Source organism: Aethalodelphis obliquidens, unplaced genomic scaffold, assembly GCF_003676395.1.
Source record: "Aethalodelphis obliquidens isolate GAN/ISIS:26980383/991018 unplaced genomic scaffold, ASM367639v1 scaffold56, whole genome shotgun sequence".
NCBI lineage: Eukaryota > Metazoa > Chordata > Mammalia > Artiodactyla > Delphinidae > Aethalodelphis > Aethalodelphis obliquidens.
The window spans coordinates 10804418-10823016 of record NW_020838000.1 but is presented as its reverse complement, the minus strand read 5'-3'; the positions used below and the strand labels follow the sequence as shown (position 1 = coordinate 10823016).

Genomic DNA, 18599 nt, shown 5'->3' with positions numbered 1-18599 from the left:
GATCATACCAACCATGACATTCCCTTAAGACAAAGCCTAATCCAGAGCAAGGCGCCAACTCTCTTCATTTCTATGAAGGCTGAGAGAGGTGAGGAAGCTGCAGAAGAAAAGGTTGAAGCTTAGCAGAGGTTTGTTCATGAGGTTTAAGGCAACAAGCCATCTCCATAACATGAAAGTGCAAAGTGAAGCAGCAAGTGCTGATGTAGAAGCTGTAGCAAGTTATCTAGAGGATCCAGCTAAGACATTCATGAAGGTGGCTACACTAAACAAGACCCCAGATAAACTCTTCTTACTCACAGCTTGCTGCATTAAGTTTTCGGTTGACTAATTCAAGCATCCCTTCCTCTGGGACGCGGTGTGAGCGTCCACTGGGCTGATTTGGTTGCTGCTCCTCTGGCCCTCCCAGCCCCTGACTTACCCTCTCTCAGCAATTATTAAAGGCTGTTTGAACTGTTGGCTTATGCATGTCTTACTCACTACAGGGTGAGCTGTTTTGGTCCTTTTGTTTTGATCCCCACTGTCTGGTCAACAGAATTACTATTTGTTGACTGAAGTAATAAATTACCATTACTGGGTTAGCAGCTTTAAAAAAGAGTAATACTACTACGATTATCATTACACCATTGCTACTATTACTATTACTACTACTACAACTCTGTTTTCTACTTACAGTGGCTCAGATGGTGCTATTTCCATTAGCCTCTGCAAGGCTGGATTTCACAAGGATGCTTTGCTGCTTCCTCCTGTGAAGTCGTGTGTAAGAAGGGAGCCACAGATTCAACAACAACAGCGTGGGCTTCCTGAACAGAGGTGTGGCCAGCCTTCTTGAACTCACCCCTCTCTCTAGGTCTCTCCCAGCTCTCTGGAGGGTGGATGAAGGCATTTTGACCAAGCACCTCTGAGTGTTTAACGTTGGGCAAATTCTGCCCTGGTAAGTATCACAGACCTGGCAGAGCAGGTGGCAGTGCTACTGGACATACTGGCATACATTCCCCAGAGGCAGCTGTCATGAGGCTCCACCACCTCACTCCAGGGTTTTCTGGATAATCCATGATTGCAGAATATAATGTCAATATATAAATATCAACTCTATTCCTATATACTAGCAAAAACAATTGGAAATTGAAACTAGATAAACAATGCCATTTAAAATAGCATCAGAAATATGAAATGCTTGGAGATAAATCTGTCAAAAGATGGATGTATAAGACCTGTGCCCTACAGAACACTGCCAAGAGCAATGAGAGAAGGCCTGAATACGTAGAGAGGTTTACTATGTTCATGGATTGGAAGTCTCAATGTTGTTAAAGACTGCAGATACTTTGAAGCTTTGACTTGCTTTTACCCAGCCTTATCTCACTCTCTCTCATTTGTCTTTGTATCTTCAATGTGTCACTCTGTGCCTGGCACCAAGCAGGCATCCAGTGTTCAATGAATAAGTGAACAAGGAATAAGGGAATAAATGAGCAGGTAACAGGAGGGGTCACAACTGCCTGGGAGAGTTAGAAAAGCCCCCTTCAAGGTGGGCTAGGAATTCTATAAGCTGAGATGAGAGGGGAACATTAGGCACAGAAGTCCTCTTATGAGCGGGTAAAACTGCATTCATCTGCTGTAACTTGGGGATCAGTTCCTGCCAGACAGTGGCTGCAGACACCTTGGGAACACACCCTGAGCTCCTGTTCTAAAGGACCTTCCACTCTGTGTTAAGGAATTTCTATTTCATTCTTCAGAATAAAGATGGGGGAGGGCACACTGAGTATATTTAGTTGGGGAGTTCACTCACTCAACATTTTGAAATATTTATCCAACACCTGCTCTGGGCCAAAGCTTGGGCTTAATTCTGGGATAAACCTGATGAAGACAGAAACCATCCCTGCTTCAGTTATAAAACTGTTGTAGCTAATGATGGGAACCATCTTTGTGCCAGGCAGAGTCAAATTCTCCACCTATGCTCTTTACAACAGTCCAATGAGATAGTTATTAACTTCACAAAATGTGAAGAAACGGTTAAATTAATTAAGAAATGAGTCCCACTTAAATGCAGGCCAACTGACTAAAACAATTTTATTGAGGTGTAATTAAGAAAAATTAGAAGCATGCATTTATCTTTTTTTGCTGTACAGCAAAGTGATTCAGTTATATATACATATATTCTTTTTCATATTCTTTTCCATATGGTTTGTATATACAGTAGGACCTTGTTGCTTACCCATCCTATATATAATAGTTTGCATCTACTAATCCCAAACTCCCAATCCTTCCCTCCCCCACCACCCTCACCCTTGGCAACCACAAGTTTGTTCTCTATGTCTGTGAGTCTGTTTCTGTTTCGTACATATCTTCATTTGTGTTGTGTTTTAGATTCTACATATAAGTGGTATCATATGGTATATGTCTTTCTCTTTCTGACTTCACTTAATATGATCATCTCTAGGTCCTCCATGTTGCTGCAAATGGCATTACTTCATTCTTTTTTATGGCTGAGTATTATTCCATTGTATATATGTACCACCTCTTCTTTAACCATTCATCTATCGATGGACATTTAGGTTGTTTCCACGTCTTGGCTATTGTAAATAGGGTAGCAGCACATATTTAAAATGTACAGTGTGATAGGTTTTAACAAATGGATGTACATTTTGACATCACCCACCAACAAGATACAAAACATTTCCATCACCTCCAAAGGTTCCCTTATCCCTTCCCAACCATTGATGTGATTTTGTCACTGGATGGGATCTCTTTGAGGGTGAGAGAGTGGGCTCTTGTCCAACACTCGGAAATGAATTGTCCGAGGAGACACAGCACTGACAAAGCGAAAGACTTTATTGGAAAGGGTCCCTCAGGTGGACAGCAGCAGGGTAAGGGAATCCAGGAGGACTGCTCTGCCTCATGGCTCGCAGTCTCAGGCTTTATGGTGGTGCAGTTAGCTTTCTGGGTTGCGGTTGTCTCTGGCCAATCATTTTGCTTTTGCCTTCATTTGGTCCAACTCAGGGCCCTTCCTGGTGCATCCTTCAGTCAAGATGGTTTCCAGCACGAGGATTTCTGGGGAGATTGGCAAGACATCTTATGGACTGGTGTCTCCTCCGTTTCTTGGCCCTTCCTGGATTTTCCCTGGGGTTGGTTGTGGGCCCTTCACTGGTTTTGTGTTCTTTTGAAGCATCCCGAGGTGGGAGACTGAAGCAAAGGTGTTACGGTGCCCCGCCAAGGCAGGCAGTTTTAGTCGATGGCTCCCTAACAACTTCTTACGTTATTGATTAGATTCCTCTTTGCTAGTGTTCCTTGTAAACAAAGTCGCTCAGTCTGTATTCTTGTGTCTTGCTTCTTTGACTTAGCGTGAATTTTGAGTTTTATCCGTATTGTGGAGCCTCTCACTAGTTTATTTTTATTATTTCTGAATTTGGAGTTTTAGGGGAGAGAGACACTAATCAAATAATCACCTAATTGAGTATTTAATTACAACAGCTTTAAGTTAACCTAAGGAGAAGTACACGGGAAAATGCATTACCTTGTTTGTTGGCAATTCAACCAATACCACACACTGGGGCATGTATACAGGGTTAATTAAGACTCAGCTTGTGGATATAAATATTATTAAAAAGTATCTAAGAATCGTATATCCTTACTTCACTCCCCTAATTAAAAAAAAAAGTCATCTCAGATGATGTTGGGAAGAAGCACTGCTCACCTTCTCTTTACACTCAGGGGAAAAATGTTCCGGGAGGCGCATGCGCCCCTCCTCCCAGCCTGGCCGGCAACAGGCTCCACAGTCACTGCCCGGACAGGCGGACTACGAGGCCGACAGCCGCTCAGACGTGGCACCTCTTTTGCTTGCCCAATCCCGGGCGCCCCGGCAGTCACGTGCACACGGCACCGCGCAGGCCGGGCCCTGCCCACCGCCCGCGCCTTCCCGCACCCTCCGGCGAACCCGGCAACCCAGCTACCAAAACACCTGCGCCGGCCCGGCTGCGCCTGCGCAGTGTGGCCGGTGGGCGGGACGGCGAATGCGGTGGCCGCGGAGCGAGGCTGCCAGCGGGCTAGGAGTCGGAGTTTTGCCGAGGGGTCGGTCGCGGTCCTCTCTCAGCCGCCGGAAGTGAGCTCCGCCGCTCCTTCCGTGCGGCCGGGGTCCTCGCCCGGCACTCAGGCGCGCGGCGGTCGGCGGGGGTCCTCGGCGCGTGGCAGCCATGGACTCGGCGGCGCTGGAGCGGGACGCGGTGCAGTTCGCGCGGCTGGCGGTGCAGCGCGACCACGAGGGCCGCTACTCGGAGGCCGTGTTTTACTACAAGGTGGGCCGGGGGCGGGTCCAGGTGCCGAGGGGACGGGCGCGCTCGGCGTGGCGGTCCCCCGTCCCGCTGTCCCTCTCGCGGCGGGGGCCAGGCTGAGGGGTCAGGCCTGCCCCCGCCCCAGGGTCCGGCCAGCGGCGGGCTTGGTCGCCGCTTTGGGGTCGCTCCTGGCCGGCGAGTCCCCAGCTGACCACTCCTGAGGGCGGCGGCGGAGCTGGACTGTCAGCTCGCAGCTTCTCACCGTCACGGATGTACACGGAAACAGTGCTCACGGAAGAACGCAGAAAGTCAATCAAAAATAAAACATCGCGTATCCTGGTATTTGACATCTACGTATCTTTGGTTTTCTACGCATGTGTGTGTGCACACCTTTTTTAAAAAAACAAACTTGGATCAGACTGTTTATACTTCTTAAAATCTGTTTGCATTTGAACTTTTAAAAAATTTTGAATTTTTTTAAAGTTTCATAGTATAAACTTGTTAATGATAGATGTATAGTATTCCATTATGTGGGTGTGCCACAGTTTATTTACAAACTCTTCTGGCCATTTTATGTTCATTATGGATCTTCAGCATCATAATACCCTTATAGCTAATGCTTTACACGTTTCTTTGGTATTTCTTTGGGGTAAATTACTGGGGCCAGAAATATTAAATCAGAGTAGGAGCTCACAGTCCACCGCCTGCTCCCCAATCCTGAGCATTTGCAAACACACCCCTCCCGCTCCCCGTGCAGATAGCTGTATCCTCTTGACATTTTCATCTTTTCTTTTAGAAAGAATTTGATAATACAGTAGTCGTAATTTTTTCCCATAAACCTATATGCTGTCAATAATGTGTGGTTTGCTTTTCTCAGATTAATATTTGATTGCCTTCATTTTATAATCTATATTTAGAGACTTTGGGTGTGTTTCAGAATCATTCTTTTTGGACATTTTTTTTTTGACAATTTCATGACGATGGTATTTCTTTAAAAGTAAAACTGTGTTTTATTAGTTTTGTGAAATAACTGACAAATGTTCATAGGTGAAAATAGTGCCATATAAAATAGCTTTTTTAAACCGAAAGGAAGTACTGTACAGTGCCTCTTGTTTTGCTGTAGGATTACATGCATGTTGTTATGAAGAATTTCTTTTCCTTGAGAGAATCAGAAAAGTGGTTGTGTTTCTAGGAGCTATTTATGTAAACTGTATCAGATATTTAGTGTTTTCTGCCTTCATGCTGTTCTATTAGGGATTCCTTAATTATTAATCACTTTCAAGTGTAAGCAAAATGAGCAAAATAAAGTTGATACCAACAATTTAAAAAATTAGTTTTAATATTTACATGTACAGTTATATTTTCCTCCCCTGAATTGCAGAATCTGAGGAAAACGTATGTTTTCTACCCCCAATCAAACCTGTACTCTTCTTACTGATTTTGTAGGTTCAGGGAAACAAGTCCTGCTCCAATAACTGGATTCAAAAAGTGATGCTCAGGGCTTCCCTGGTGGCGCAGTGGTTGAGAGTCCGCCTGCCAATGCAGGGGACACGGGTTCGTGCCCCAGTCTGGGAAGATCCCACATGCCGCCGAGCGGCTGGGCCCGCGAGCCATGGCCGCTGAGCCTGCGCGTCCGGAGCCTGTTGTGCTCCACGGCGGGAGAGGCCACAGCAGTGAGAGGCCCGCGTACCGCAAAAAAAAAAAAAAAGTGATGCTCAGTAGATGGCTTCTTTGGATCCAGATAACAAGGCGTGAGGTTCCTTGAAGTGCACACGCTTAGATTACTGCAGTGAAGGTGGTGGTACTTGGGAAAGTCTCTCTGTGGTACTTGTGTGTGGTAGCATTGGTCACCCTCCTGGAATGGTGATGGCGAGAATGGAGGCTTTTCCTCACCAGCACAGCCTAACTGGCTGAGGAAGTCATGGAATAACTGGAAGACAAATCCAGGTTTTCTTAATTAAAATAAGTTTATTTCATACAACTGAAATCTGCCTTAAAATGTGTCCCCCTTTGACAATATTTTCTGTGGAGAAAGATTTTCTTTCCACTGTGAGATATTTAACCTTTATAATTTCTTATAATCTTTTATTGATATTTAATTTAATTGTATCGGGTACTATCTGTTCTAATGCTTTTGAGACTCAATTCACCTTTTCACAGTACATAATTTCAAGTCTGACCTATTGCAAAAAGAAAAAGGAAAACAGAGAACATATAAATCACAGTTATTCTAAGAAAATACTTATAATCAACCCCTTCTATTTGACTTCATAAATTTTCAACAGTAGGAGAAAGAGAGCATTGAGAACTGAAAAAAAGTAGTAAAGGAATATATCTCATTTACTTTACGAAAAAAATTACTGGTATCAAAGACATTCTTGTTTTGTCATTCATAGAAACCAATAGTTAGAAAGTGGTAAAGAAAATTCAGATTGTAATTGATCTGTTAGATTCCTTTGAATTCTTTTTTTTATTTTTAGGAAGCTGCACAAGCTTTAATTTATGCTGAGATGGCAGGATCAAGCCTAGAACATATTCAAGAAAAAATAAATGAGTATCTGGAAAGAGTGCAGGCTTTACATTCAGCAGGTTGGTAAAGGACTACTAACCATGTCACTGTATTTTTTTTCTTCTGTCGCATCACATCACATTTTCCCCTGTGTTTCTCTTTCCTTTTCGTTTTCATCTTTGATTCTTGATCCTCACTTGGTTACTGCTCATTTCTTTTTTGGTAATCACATCTTTGAAAATCATAATGTGGAAATATGTGATAAATCTGTGAAGAGGAACCTTAGATGTGACACAGTCTAATATCCTAATTTCCCAGAGGATAGAGATGAACTATCTACATTCAAACAGTGTATCATTGGCAGAGTCAGTGTTAGGACCCTGTTAAAATCTGCTTTTAAACATCTGTCAGGTGCCCTCTCCTGCTATTAAAATTAAATGACTCCTCCTCTTCAGTGTGTGAAGACTTCAACAGTGGGTTCACAGTCTTTACTATATCGATATCCTCATCCTCAAGACCTTAGCTAAACTCTTGTTTTAACCCATATCTTGGAAAAGGGACATGTAAGCAGAGACCTGGAACAACCTGTAGTTATTTTTGCAAACGCTGTGAAACAAGTTCACAGGCTTAATGATCGCAGTTCTGTTAGAGGTAAGTGGTTCCTGGCGAAATCTGGTTGTTCACGTGGTAGGAAAGAAAATGATCATCTATTGACATTTTGTTTTAGGAATGCATTCATGTCACTGAGGACTCTTTTTAACCCCTTTTTTTCTGTGGCTGTGTAATAAAGCCAAAAGCTTAGAGGAGTCTTATTCAGCATTCTCTGATGGACTTTGTGCTACTTTCTACCACTCATTCTGAATAGATAAGAGCAGTTACAAGCTCATAGTTAGGATAGAGTAGATTTGATTGTTGGATTTCTTATTATGACAGTCCCCTTACAGACATGGCACTTTCCTTTAAGACAGTGCCCAGAAATTGCATGCATTGAAAAGTGGACTGCCTGTGTGTCAGGGCCTCACTTAATACAAAGTTATACTGATTCATGTATTCAAAATACCATGGAATTCAGAGGCACTTCATTTTCCCAGCTAAGTAAATGAAGTTTTAAAATTTATAAATGTGATGTTTATATGATACTCAGGCACGGAATGAGACAGCCCTAATCTCTTGAAGAATGAAAACTTGCCAGTGAAACAGAAGTAAAGTTCAAAAAGGATTTTTAAAGCATAATATACATTAAATGTTTTGCCGGTTTTTCGACCTGTTTTGTTCAATAAATGCATGTAATCTGTAGAGAATTAAATGGTTTACTTAATGATTATTTCAAACAGGAGAGTCCTTTATCAAATAAAAATCTTGTTCAGAATCCCAATTTTTAAAACAGATAAAGTCTGCTGACAGTCAAGAGACTTTGAGAGATGGCTTGACTTTAGGGTTGGGGAAAGGTAACCCAGTTTGAAATTCACCAGTGTAGTATAAGAAACTTAAGACTTGGAATTCAAAGATCTAAGTTGAGTCCCTACCCGTCCACTGTAGCTCTGAAACCTTAGGCTCGATAGTTATTCTCAATTAGAATCGGTTTTGCCCCACAGGAGACATTTGGCAATGTCTGGAGAGATGTTTGGTGTTTATGCCAGGGTAGGGATGCAGTATACTACTAGCATCTGGTTGGGTAGAGGGCGGGGATAGTGCTGCAGGGAAAATCCTGTAATGCATAGCACTGTCCACAGCAAAGAATTATCCAGTCGAAAATGTCAGTAGTGCCAAGGCTGAGAAGCCTTGAGCTAAATATCTTAACATTCATTTAATAAATGGGATTAATACATACTTTAGAGAGGTGTTACCAAGGGTTACAGTTTTTAAAAGATCAGACACAATTTTGAGACAAACAAAATTTAAAACTTAAAAACAGTTTTATTGAGATGTAATTCACATACCATAACATTCAGCTTTTTACAGTGTACAGTTCAGTGGTTTTTAGTGTATTCCCAGAGTTGTGCAACCATCACCGCTATCTAACTTCAGAACATTTTCTTGGAACATTTTGTTCAGAACATTTCTCTTAGCCATTAGTAGTCACGCCCCATTCCACACCCTAGGCCCTAGCAACTGCTAATCTATTTTCTGTCTCCATGGATTTGCCTATTCTAGACATTTCATGTAAATGGAGTCATCAGTATGTGGTCTTTTGTGTCTGGCTTCTTTTATTTAGCATAATGTTTTTAGGGTTTATCCATTTTGTAGCATGTATCAGTGCTTCATTCCTTTTTATGGTTAATACACCATTGTATTAATATACCACATTTTATTTATCCATTCATCAGTTGGTGGATATTGGCTTGGTTCCACCTTTTGTCTATTATTAGTAATGCTGTCATGACCACTTGTGTCTAAGTTTTTGTGTGGACATATGTTTTCAGTTCTCTTGGATATATGCCCACAAGTAGAACTGCTAGGTCATATGGTAGCTTTATGTCTAACTTTTTGAGGAACTGCTAAACTGTTTTCCACACGGCTATATCACTTTACAATTCCACCAGCAGTGTTCCATTTCCTTCACATCCTTATCAACACTTGTTATTTTCTGTCTTTATTTTAGCCATCCTAGTGGGTATAAAATGGCATCTTACTGTGGTTTTGATATGCACTTCCGTGATGGCAAATGATGTTGAGCATCTTTTCACGTGCTATTTGGCCATTGAATATCTGCTTTGGAGAAATGGCTATACAGATCCTTTGCCCATGGTATATGTCAGGGTTCTCCAGAGAAACAGAACCAGTAGAATGTACGTAAAGAGATTTATTATGAGGAATTGGCTCATGCAATTATGGAGACTAAGAAGTCCCACTATTTGCCCTCTGCAAGCTAGAGACTCACGAAAGCCAGTGGTGTGGTTCAGTCCAAGTCCAAAGGCCTGAGAAGCAGGGCACCTGATGGTGTGAGTTCCAGTCCAAGGTCAGGAGAAGACCAATGTGTCAGCTCAAGCAGTCCTGCAGTGAGGGCAGATTCTCCCCCTCTGCCTTTTGTTCTGTCCATGCCCACAGTAGATTAGATGATGCCCACCCACACTGGGGAGGGCAGTCTGCTTTCAGTGTCAATGCAAATGCTACTTTCATTCGGAAACATCCTCACAGGCTACCCAGAAATCTTGTTTAGCTAAATAGCTGGGTAACCTGTGATCCAGTCAAGTTGACACAAGTTGATGACATCATCATCACACCCATTTTAAATTGGGTTTGTCCTTTTATTGTTGAGTTGTAAGAGATCTTTATATATTCTAGATGCAGGTCTCTTATGGATACGTATCTTTATATTAAAAACAAACAGAAGCACTTATTTCAAAGAGCAGTAAAAATATAGCTTATTCTGGACCCAGATGAATAGGAAACAGCATGCATTTTATCATCAAGGCCTAGTATATTACATAATTATTGTTTATACTGAATAAAAATTTAAATTACCTTAAAACATAATTGAGTTTCTTTCGATTTAGTCTTTTCCAAGTTTCAGTTTTGTTTTTTGTGTGGAGAACTCCTATGTTTTATGTTTTAAATGAAGAAAGTGCTGGTAGGGACAGAGAGAAATTCAGGGGAAATTTTTTTAAGGATTTTTTTTTGACCTTGCTAAGCTTTTTAAATGAAGGATTATAGAGTTTTGGTAAAGAATGAATTAAAATGGTATGTTGTTCCCTGGATACATATATAGGTATGTGGCTTTCTTCCTATGCTAGTTCTTCTGTGTGGCTTTTTTTCCTATCCTAGTTCAGTCAAAGAGTGCGGATCCTTTGAAATCAAAACATCAGTTGGACTTAGAGCGTGCCCATTTCCTCGTTACACAAGCTTTTGATGAAGATGAAAAAGGGAATGTTGAAGATGCTATAGAACTGTATACAGAAGCTGTAGATCTCTGTCTGAAAACCGTATGTATAATAGCTACAAGTTAAGTTTGGTGGAATTATGCTAAGAAATTTCTCCCCTTACTAGTGAGTTTTACTTAACAATTCCTTAAAGAAAAAAAAATTATCCTGTTATTTTACATGTAACTAAGTTACTCCTCATTAAAACATAGTGAAGAATAGAAAATTAATAATGGACTTTAACATCTTGTTAAAAATTTGACAGTATTGAGGTTGAGTCCCTTGGCAATTGTTTTTTAAATTATAGGTACCATTTTTGACCTTTTTATACCCCTATAACTAAAATTAACTTATTATAAGAAGAATTCACCATCACAATCTGTGAATTTAAAATAAACTTCCTGGGGGAGGGATAAATTAGGAGTTTGGGATTAGTAGATACACACTACTGTATTTAAAATAGATAAACAACAAAGATGTACTGTATAGCACAGGGAACTATACCCAATGTCTTGTAATAACCTACAATGGGAAGGAATCTGAAAAAGAATAGATATATATGTATAACTGAATCACTTTTCTGTATACCTGAAACTAACACAACATTGTACATACTTCAATTTAAAAAAAAAAAGGGAAAAAACGACTTCGGTTCATCACAAAAAAAATAAAACTTCCCCCTTTTTTTCAATTTCATACACTAAGAAATAAGTTAGTGGTTTGGGAGAGCTTTATTAATTTGCAGTGTAGAGTCTATATGTCGAGCGGTTTTTACTGCTTCCCAAGGAGCCCGATGGGCCTGTTAGCTCTCCGGGGCATCTAGTGCGTAAGAGTAGCGCATTCACAGGGGATGGGATGTGGTAGAGAGTGGTGTTCTCAGCATTGTTCAGAGGGCCGGCTCTTTGTCCAAGGTCTTTTATTCAAAGGAACTATCTAGCCTCATTTCTGTAGGTACCTGAGACTACGGGTAAGTGCTGTTTTTCTTTGTTTTTAATTATGTAAGTTTCAGTGCACAGTATAGCATTATAATTCGACATCTGTACGCACAGCAAAGTGATCACCACCGCAAGTCTGGTTACCTTCCATCCCCATATAGTTGACCCCCTTCGCCCATTTCACCCGTCCCCCAACCCCCTTCCCCTCTGGAAACCACTAATCTGTTCTCTGTACCTATAAGTTTGTTTTATTTTGTTTGTTTATTTGTTTTGTCTTTTAGACTCCACATATGAATGAAGGCATAAGGTGGTTGTCTCTCTCCTGCTGACTTATTTCACTTAGTACAGTAGCCCCGCTCTTCTGGGGTTCCTGCTGCTAGGCCTTCTGTGGCACTGTGATTATACGGTTGTGTTCCACTTACTACCTGTCCGAATTAAGTGGTGTTAGGTTAAGTGGTGATGAGTTTTCAACACAATTTAAATGATACCTTTAAGGACAAAAATAAAGTGTCTTGGTTTATTCTCTCATAATTTTTTTTCTTTTTTTTTATCATTTAAATTGTGTTGAATCCTTTTTATGACTTCTCCCGTTGCGGAGCACAGGCTCCGGACACGCAGGCTCAGCGGCCATGGCTCACGGGCCCAGCCGCTCCACGGCATGTGGGATCCTCCCGGCCCGGGGCACAAACCCGTGTACCCTGCATCGGCAGGCGGACTCCCAACCACTGCGCCACCAGGGAAGCCCTATTCTCTCATAATTTTAAGAAGTGTAATGTGCATTGTAATTTTTTTTTTTTGCTTAGAAATATCATGGATCTGGCAAATTAATAATTATGCTTTGGAACATCTGTCTCTCTTTCTCTTAAGTCTTATGAAACCGCTGATAAAACTCTGCAAAACAAACTGAAGCAGTTGGCACGACAGGCACTAGACAGGTGAGTTTTGGTCCCTGGAGTTCTTATCTGTGGATGGCAGCGTACTGTGTTACTTCAGTGGTTTATCTGAATGTGTGGTGGAGCTCGTGGTAGCAAACCTGAGATCCAGAGCAAAGTTGCCTTCTTCCTCTGAGTGAATTTACCCCTCTCTAGTTCCCTGCTGCTTTTTTCTACATGTCATTTTGACTCATTAGATGGTGAACTCCTTAGGGGAACAGAGAGCATCTTATTCATCTCTGTGTCTTCATCCGTGCTTTAAACTCAAAAAATAACAAATCAGTCAAGAAATATTTTAGTTTTTGCTGTGTCTAAAACAAAAATGATTATGGTATTTGAAATGGTAGACTCCCTTCTGTTGTTTAATATCAGACTTCCAAAGAGAGAACTTCCAGAGAGCCCTTCCAGAGCTACTACTAGAAATGGAGAAACTGAGAGTGAGCCAGCCATGCAGATACCTCAAATTGTACATGCGTGTAGCTCCCTTAACTCTTTGCTCAAATGTCAACTTTTCAATAAGGCCTGCCATCACCACTCTGTTTAAAATTTAATCTCCTCCAGTACTTTCATCCTGCTTCGTCTATTCTAATATTCTGTCCTGTAACTCTTACTGTTTTCTAAGGTATATGAGATTTCCCAGTTTATCATATTTGTTATCAATGTCTGTGTCCCTTCTAACCCCTGTCCCCCAAATATAAGCTCTTTGAGGACAGAGAATTTTGTCTTTGTTCAATGCTGAAACTAAGCACCTAGCAGAGGGCAGGCATACAATATGTGCTCAGTAGATATTTGTTGAGAAATAATGAATGTATTTGCACAAGAGAATTGTACCTCTTGTATAGACAAAACATTATAGGCAAAGGAAAAGGGTGGAATGGCATTTATAATTATAGCACGAATTACTAAAATATCTCCTTTTGAGGCTCAGACTAGGTAGCTGTGCTACCCCCAGCCCTTCTTTTTTATTGAGGTATAGCGGTTATCCCTCCTTTTCATTACCATCAGCTAGCATTTAGTTTGTTTCTCCAAATTCATGAAGTTATGGGCACTCGACACGTAGCTATCTTCTCCATTTTTACTTCTTTCCCCAGTCAGAATCATAGATGGCTTTTATTACCTATGTGGGTAACCCATCTAGTACTCTCTGAGTGCATCCTCAGCGCAGGGGCATGGGTCAGTCACGGGCTCCTTTTAGGATCTCTTCTAAAGAATGGACATGCTGTACAGAAAAGATAACGTAACATTTTATTTGCATATAATTTCAGAGTGTTAACAAGACTCCTAAATCTCATATAAGGACCTTAGTAGGTTTTTTAGATTGTTAGTTCTTTGACAGAATAAAGTCGAAATTCCCTTAAATACCATGTGAGACCTTCCGTGATCCAGTCCCTGCCACTGGTCTCATCTCCGGCTGCCTCTCATTTGTACTGTTCACAGGGGCCCCGTCCATTCTTTTGAAATTACCTTAGCTTGTTACACATTTGCTCATGCTGGTCTCTCTGCTTAGAACCCTTCCTTGCTCTCCAGGTGGATTCTTCTGCAGCTCAAATGTCAATTTGGAAAAATGTTCCCTGACTCACCCGCTTCCCATCAAGTCAGTAATTTCTACTGTGCATTCACTTGCATGGAGTACTTCCAGCCTCGCATCTCACTCTTGATGCAATTGTCTCTCTCCCCACAAGGCTAGGAGCACCTTGAGAGTAGAGTTTGTGTTTCGTATATTATTGTATCCCCCTTACTTTGCATAGGATCTGACATGCAATAAGTGCTCAATTAATGTTGTCAATAAAATGTTGTTTGCAAAAATACTTACCTTTGGGAGTAGCTTAAGTAGTGAACTGTTGACTAGTATGTAGGAATTTTATATACTAATTTTACATTAGGGATGCTTGACTGGTTCTTGAAGTAAATTTTATGTTCTGGAAAGCTTAAATGTGAGAAGAAAAACTAGAACGGTTTTTCTGTACCTCTCTCTATTGTAGAGCAGAAGCATTGAGTGAGCCTTTAACAAAGCCATCATGCAAAATCAAGGCAACGAATATTAAACCAAAGCCACCTCCAGTGAGAGCGCATTTTCCACTAGGAACTAATCCCTTCCTTGAAAGACCTCAGCCATTTATAAGTCCACAGTCATGTGATGCACAAGGACAGAGATACACAGCAGAAGAAATAGAAGTTCTCAGGTAAATCAGTTTATGATTGGTTGTAATGAACAGTTTTGTTAACATAATCAATGCAGGTAATGTTACTCTCATTAGGTTTGCTGAGTCGTAGTCACATCTTTGGTATAATGTGTCATGCTGTTATTATGTAATTATAAATTATGTTGTCACATAGTCACAACTTGAAATGGTTAAAATTTCTTCTAATAAATTTTAGTATTCTCATTTCCGCTAGATGTATTTTTTTCTGAAAATCTTAGCATTCTTCAGAATTGAATAATAAAGATTATGGGGCAAAGTAGAGCTATGGCAGACCATTCATCATCTCTTCCACCTTGATCAGAGCCCTAATTGTTACCTTGAAATAGCAGTCTAGGCCAGAGTCAGCAAAGGGCAGCCTTAAGCTATGAATGGTTTTTTTACATTTCTTTAAAGGGTTGCAAAAAAGAAAACAAAAAAACCCAGAATATGTGACAGAGACCTCACTGCAAAGCCAAATCTAGATACTGTCTGACCCTTTACAGAAAAAGTTTGCCTACACCTGGGCTGGGAAGCCCTCTCAGTGTCTGGAAGCAGCCTCAGGGGATATTAAAAATACAAAAGAACAGGCTGTGGAAATCCTTGATCGCTTTCTGAGCCAGTGCAGCTGTTCCTCACTTGGGCTTTGAAGGAGATCAGCCTGCTTAGAGCTGCGCGCCTCGTGAGGTTGCTCTTTCTAGTTTGCTGAAGTTGCACTAGAAGGGCTCCTCCCTCTTTAGCAGCCACCTGGGGGCATTTTTCTCTCTTCCTGCTAAAGATTTTAATTCTACTCCTACGAATCTGGGTCTCTTTGCCTAGAAAAAATGCATATGAACCAGCGCAACACAAAGGAGGACAAAAAGAGTGGTTTTGGACCTGAGAGACAAGTTAGTAACAGTCCAACACTTTGGCTACTCAGCACCCACATGCTCCCTTCCGCACACGTTTGAAATTCTGCACTACTACAGAACAGCTCTGTGTTTCTGCCTAACAAGATGCAGCTGTCCTTCATACAAGTGAAAAGCTCTCACCATCTCAAGATGAGGATACACAGATGTTATGTTCATCACCCGCTGCATTAATTAGTCCTCCAGTTCAGTCATTGTCTCATTGTATATTGTTACCTAGAGACTAAATGGTGAAGTTACCCTGCAATTCCTTCTAAATGAAAGGAGGGAAAGAAACAGAAGGAAATAGCTAATATATGCAAGTAAACATATAAACAAAACAGGAAGAGAACATGCAAAACTACTACAAGTCACATTTCTTAAATTTGTCAAGAGGCTGTAACTGTTATCTGTGCCACTACCTTCTTCACTACCCATTCCTTAGTCTCATAACCAGAAAATATAAAGAACATATTTCCCAGAATTGTAAATGTTATGTTTTTTAAATCCCCAAATAACTAAGCAATTGCTTTCTGTCTTTGGGCTTAGGAGACAATTCGCATTGTGTCCTGGTGACACTTTCAGTACCTCTAGTGTAGCCCTATCTTGAGATAGTTGTTTTGTTGTAAAGGATGTTAGTCTTAAAAGAATAACTGATTGAATTGAATTGGATTAGTTATTTTCTGGTATTCAACTATTTCGTGAAAATTTTGTTCAAATAAAGTTATCAACATTATATGAGGTGGTGAGTTTAATTTTATTACAGTACCATACCTTGTCATTTGAATTTTAAGAAGTTTAAATAAAATTGGTAATCAAGGTAGACTTGAACATCTACTTTAGATTTTTTTTCTTGTATTTTATAGGACAACGTCAAAAATAAATGGTATGGAATATGTTCCTTTCATGAGCATTGATCTGAGGGAACGTTTTGCTTACCCAATGCCTTTCTGGTAAGTAAACACTACTGCAATGTTTACTTTCAAAATTATTTTGATTTTTCAGTACTTTTCCCATCCTCTGGAATCCAATTAAATCCATAGCCTTGAAATTAAAATGCGTAATCAAAAAATTCGATTGGGAAAGAGGTGTGGCTGTGGGAAGGAGGTGTGGCAGCATCGCGAGAGTGCCTCCGACCCTTCCCTGGTGACGGGACGCGCGCGCCTCCTTTTGCCTAAGGTTATACTCATAGTGTCTGACGCGGTACCTGGCACAAGGTAAGTAGTGGGTAAATATTTGCCCAGTTGGTGTTGGATCACAGCAGAAAGGCAAGTCAGCAGAGATGTTGAATGGAAAGGTGGAATAGAATGACAGGGTTGTTGTTTACTAAGAAGATCCAATTCAAGAAAAGGGTTCATTATGAAAGTGTTAGCACAGCCTGCCAGGACAGTGGCAGCTTATGTCAAGAACCTTAAAACCATTGTTTGTTTCAGGACTCCCAGCTTCTAGCCTTCCCAAGGAAACTATAATTCGGTCAAAGATGTATATAATAAGAGCATTTACCAAATTGTCTGTTACAGCAGAAAATTATTGAAACAAAGTTGGTATCCAGCGATATGGGAGTGATTAAATAATGGCATGTCCATATTATTATATTACGTATTATGCTCTCCACAAAAAATAAGTCCGTAGAATATAAGGAAAACGCTTGCGATATATGAATATTAAAAGATAGAAAATTATATATAACATCCAAATTTTATTTTTCATTTCTTGTGTTTATAGATATATAGAAAAACATGATGTTAAGTTATACATCAAAATGTTTAACAGTGGTTATCTCTAAGCAGCAAAATTAGGCGATTTACTTTTTAAAACATATTTATTTTTCAAAATTTCTGCAGTGAGCATGTTATATTGTATTTATTATCAGAAAGCATCAGAGAGTTGAATGCTTATTGTGTACAGAATATATAAAGACTATAAAGAACAAAAGAGCTGCTCTCTCATTTCAAGTGTTTTGCTCTTCTTGGATGGGCAGAAGTTAAACATCTCAAAGCCAGTAAGTTATCAGCATAACGTTTTCCTCAGGCACCCATGTGATGCTAGTGACTGATTTGGATCTAAGAATTGTTTATATCTAAGAAGCTTATAGCACTGACGTTAAGGGCACAGAATCCAGACCCACGCTCTCCAGTGTCATATCCTGTGTGACATTGCAAGTTTTTTAATCTGTCTCGGATTTTAAAATAATAATAGAATCCACCTCATGGTGTTACTGTGATGGTTAAATGAGTTATTAAAATATAAAGCACTTACAATGGTGCTTGTTCTGTAGCAAGCACTATAAAATAAGGATTAACTATTAGAACATAATTATTTTGTTAAATACTAAGTTATATTACATAATTTGGCTATACATTTCAAATACTTTAAAAATGTTTATACCCCTGCGCCCAGTGATTTCAATTCAAGAAACCAATTCTCAAAAATATTTACAGATCTAGTCAAAGATTTATATAAAAGATATTCATCAATATTTTTATAATTATGAAAATGTGAATCAGTTATTCTAGAATGCTCTTAAATGGTTATATCGAAGCAGAGATATAAACTTCTGTTTATAAGTAGTTCCAGTCTTTGTGTAACAGATTGAGATAAATCATATTTTTAGTGCTCTTACAACAAGATGTCCCTAAGAAGAATTTTGTACAATCATGAACAATCAAGTTTTCAAGAAATTAAGTAACGTGGGAAAATGCTTACCATGTAATGGAAACAGAAAAATATAACTGTACCAACTCCCTTAGTTTAGGCATGGCACTTGTCAGAGTTGGGAGTTTACATTGTGTGTGTGACCCCTTGCTCTGTGCTTGTCCCCCACACGGGACCATAAGCTGCATGAGGACAGAGAACTTGTGCCTGCACAGTGTCTGGCATGTGGCAGGTGCTCAGTGAATACTTACTGAGTTAATTAAATTTTAAGAAAAATCAAGTAAAATTAAATGCTGTAACTGGCAAGATTTTTCCTTTCTTGTTTTCTGGATTATTTTACAGTAAGAATAATCAGAAGAAAAAATAACAGTAAACATTT

General features: G+C 40.1%; 1 protein-coding gene across 2 annotated transcripts in view; it reads left to right on the top strand.

Moving 5' to 3' along the window:
- The first annotated feature begins 3990 nt into the window (after positions 1-3990).
- The window catches only part of CAPN7 (calpain 7), a 37989-nt gene continuing 23380 nt past the window's right edge, over positions 3991-18599 (top strand). Inside the window, exons 1-6 of one of the 2 annotated variants that reach the window (XM_027086592.1) lie at positions 3991-4286; positions 6743-6851; positions 10537-10694; positions 12434-12501; positions 14481-14681; positions 16432-16518. In XM_027086592.1, coding sequence (XP_026942393.1) covers positions 4185-4286; positions 6743-6851; positions 10537-10694; positions 12434-12501; positions 14481-14681; positions 16432-16518 — 725 coding nt within the window. In that variant the 5' untranslated portion in view covers positions 3991-4184. Of the gene's footprint in view, positions 4287-4371; positions 4602-6742; positions 6852-10536; positions 10695-12433; positions 12502-14480; positions 14682-16431; positions 16519-18599 lie in introns of those variants that run through there. The other variant, XM_027086593.1, reaches the window with a different exon arrangement.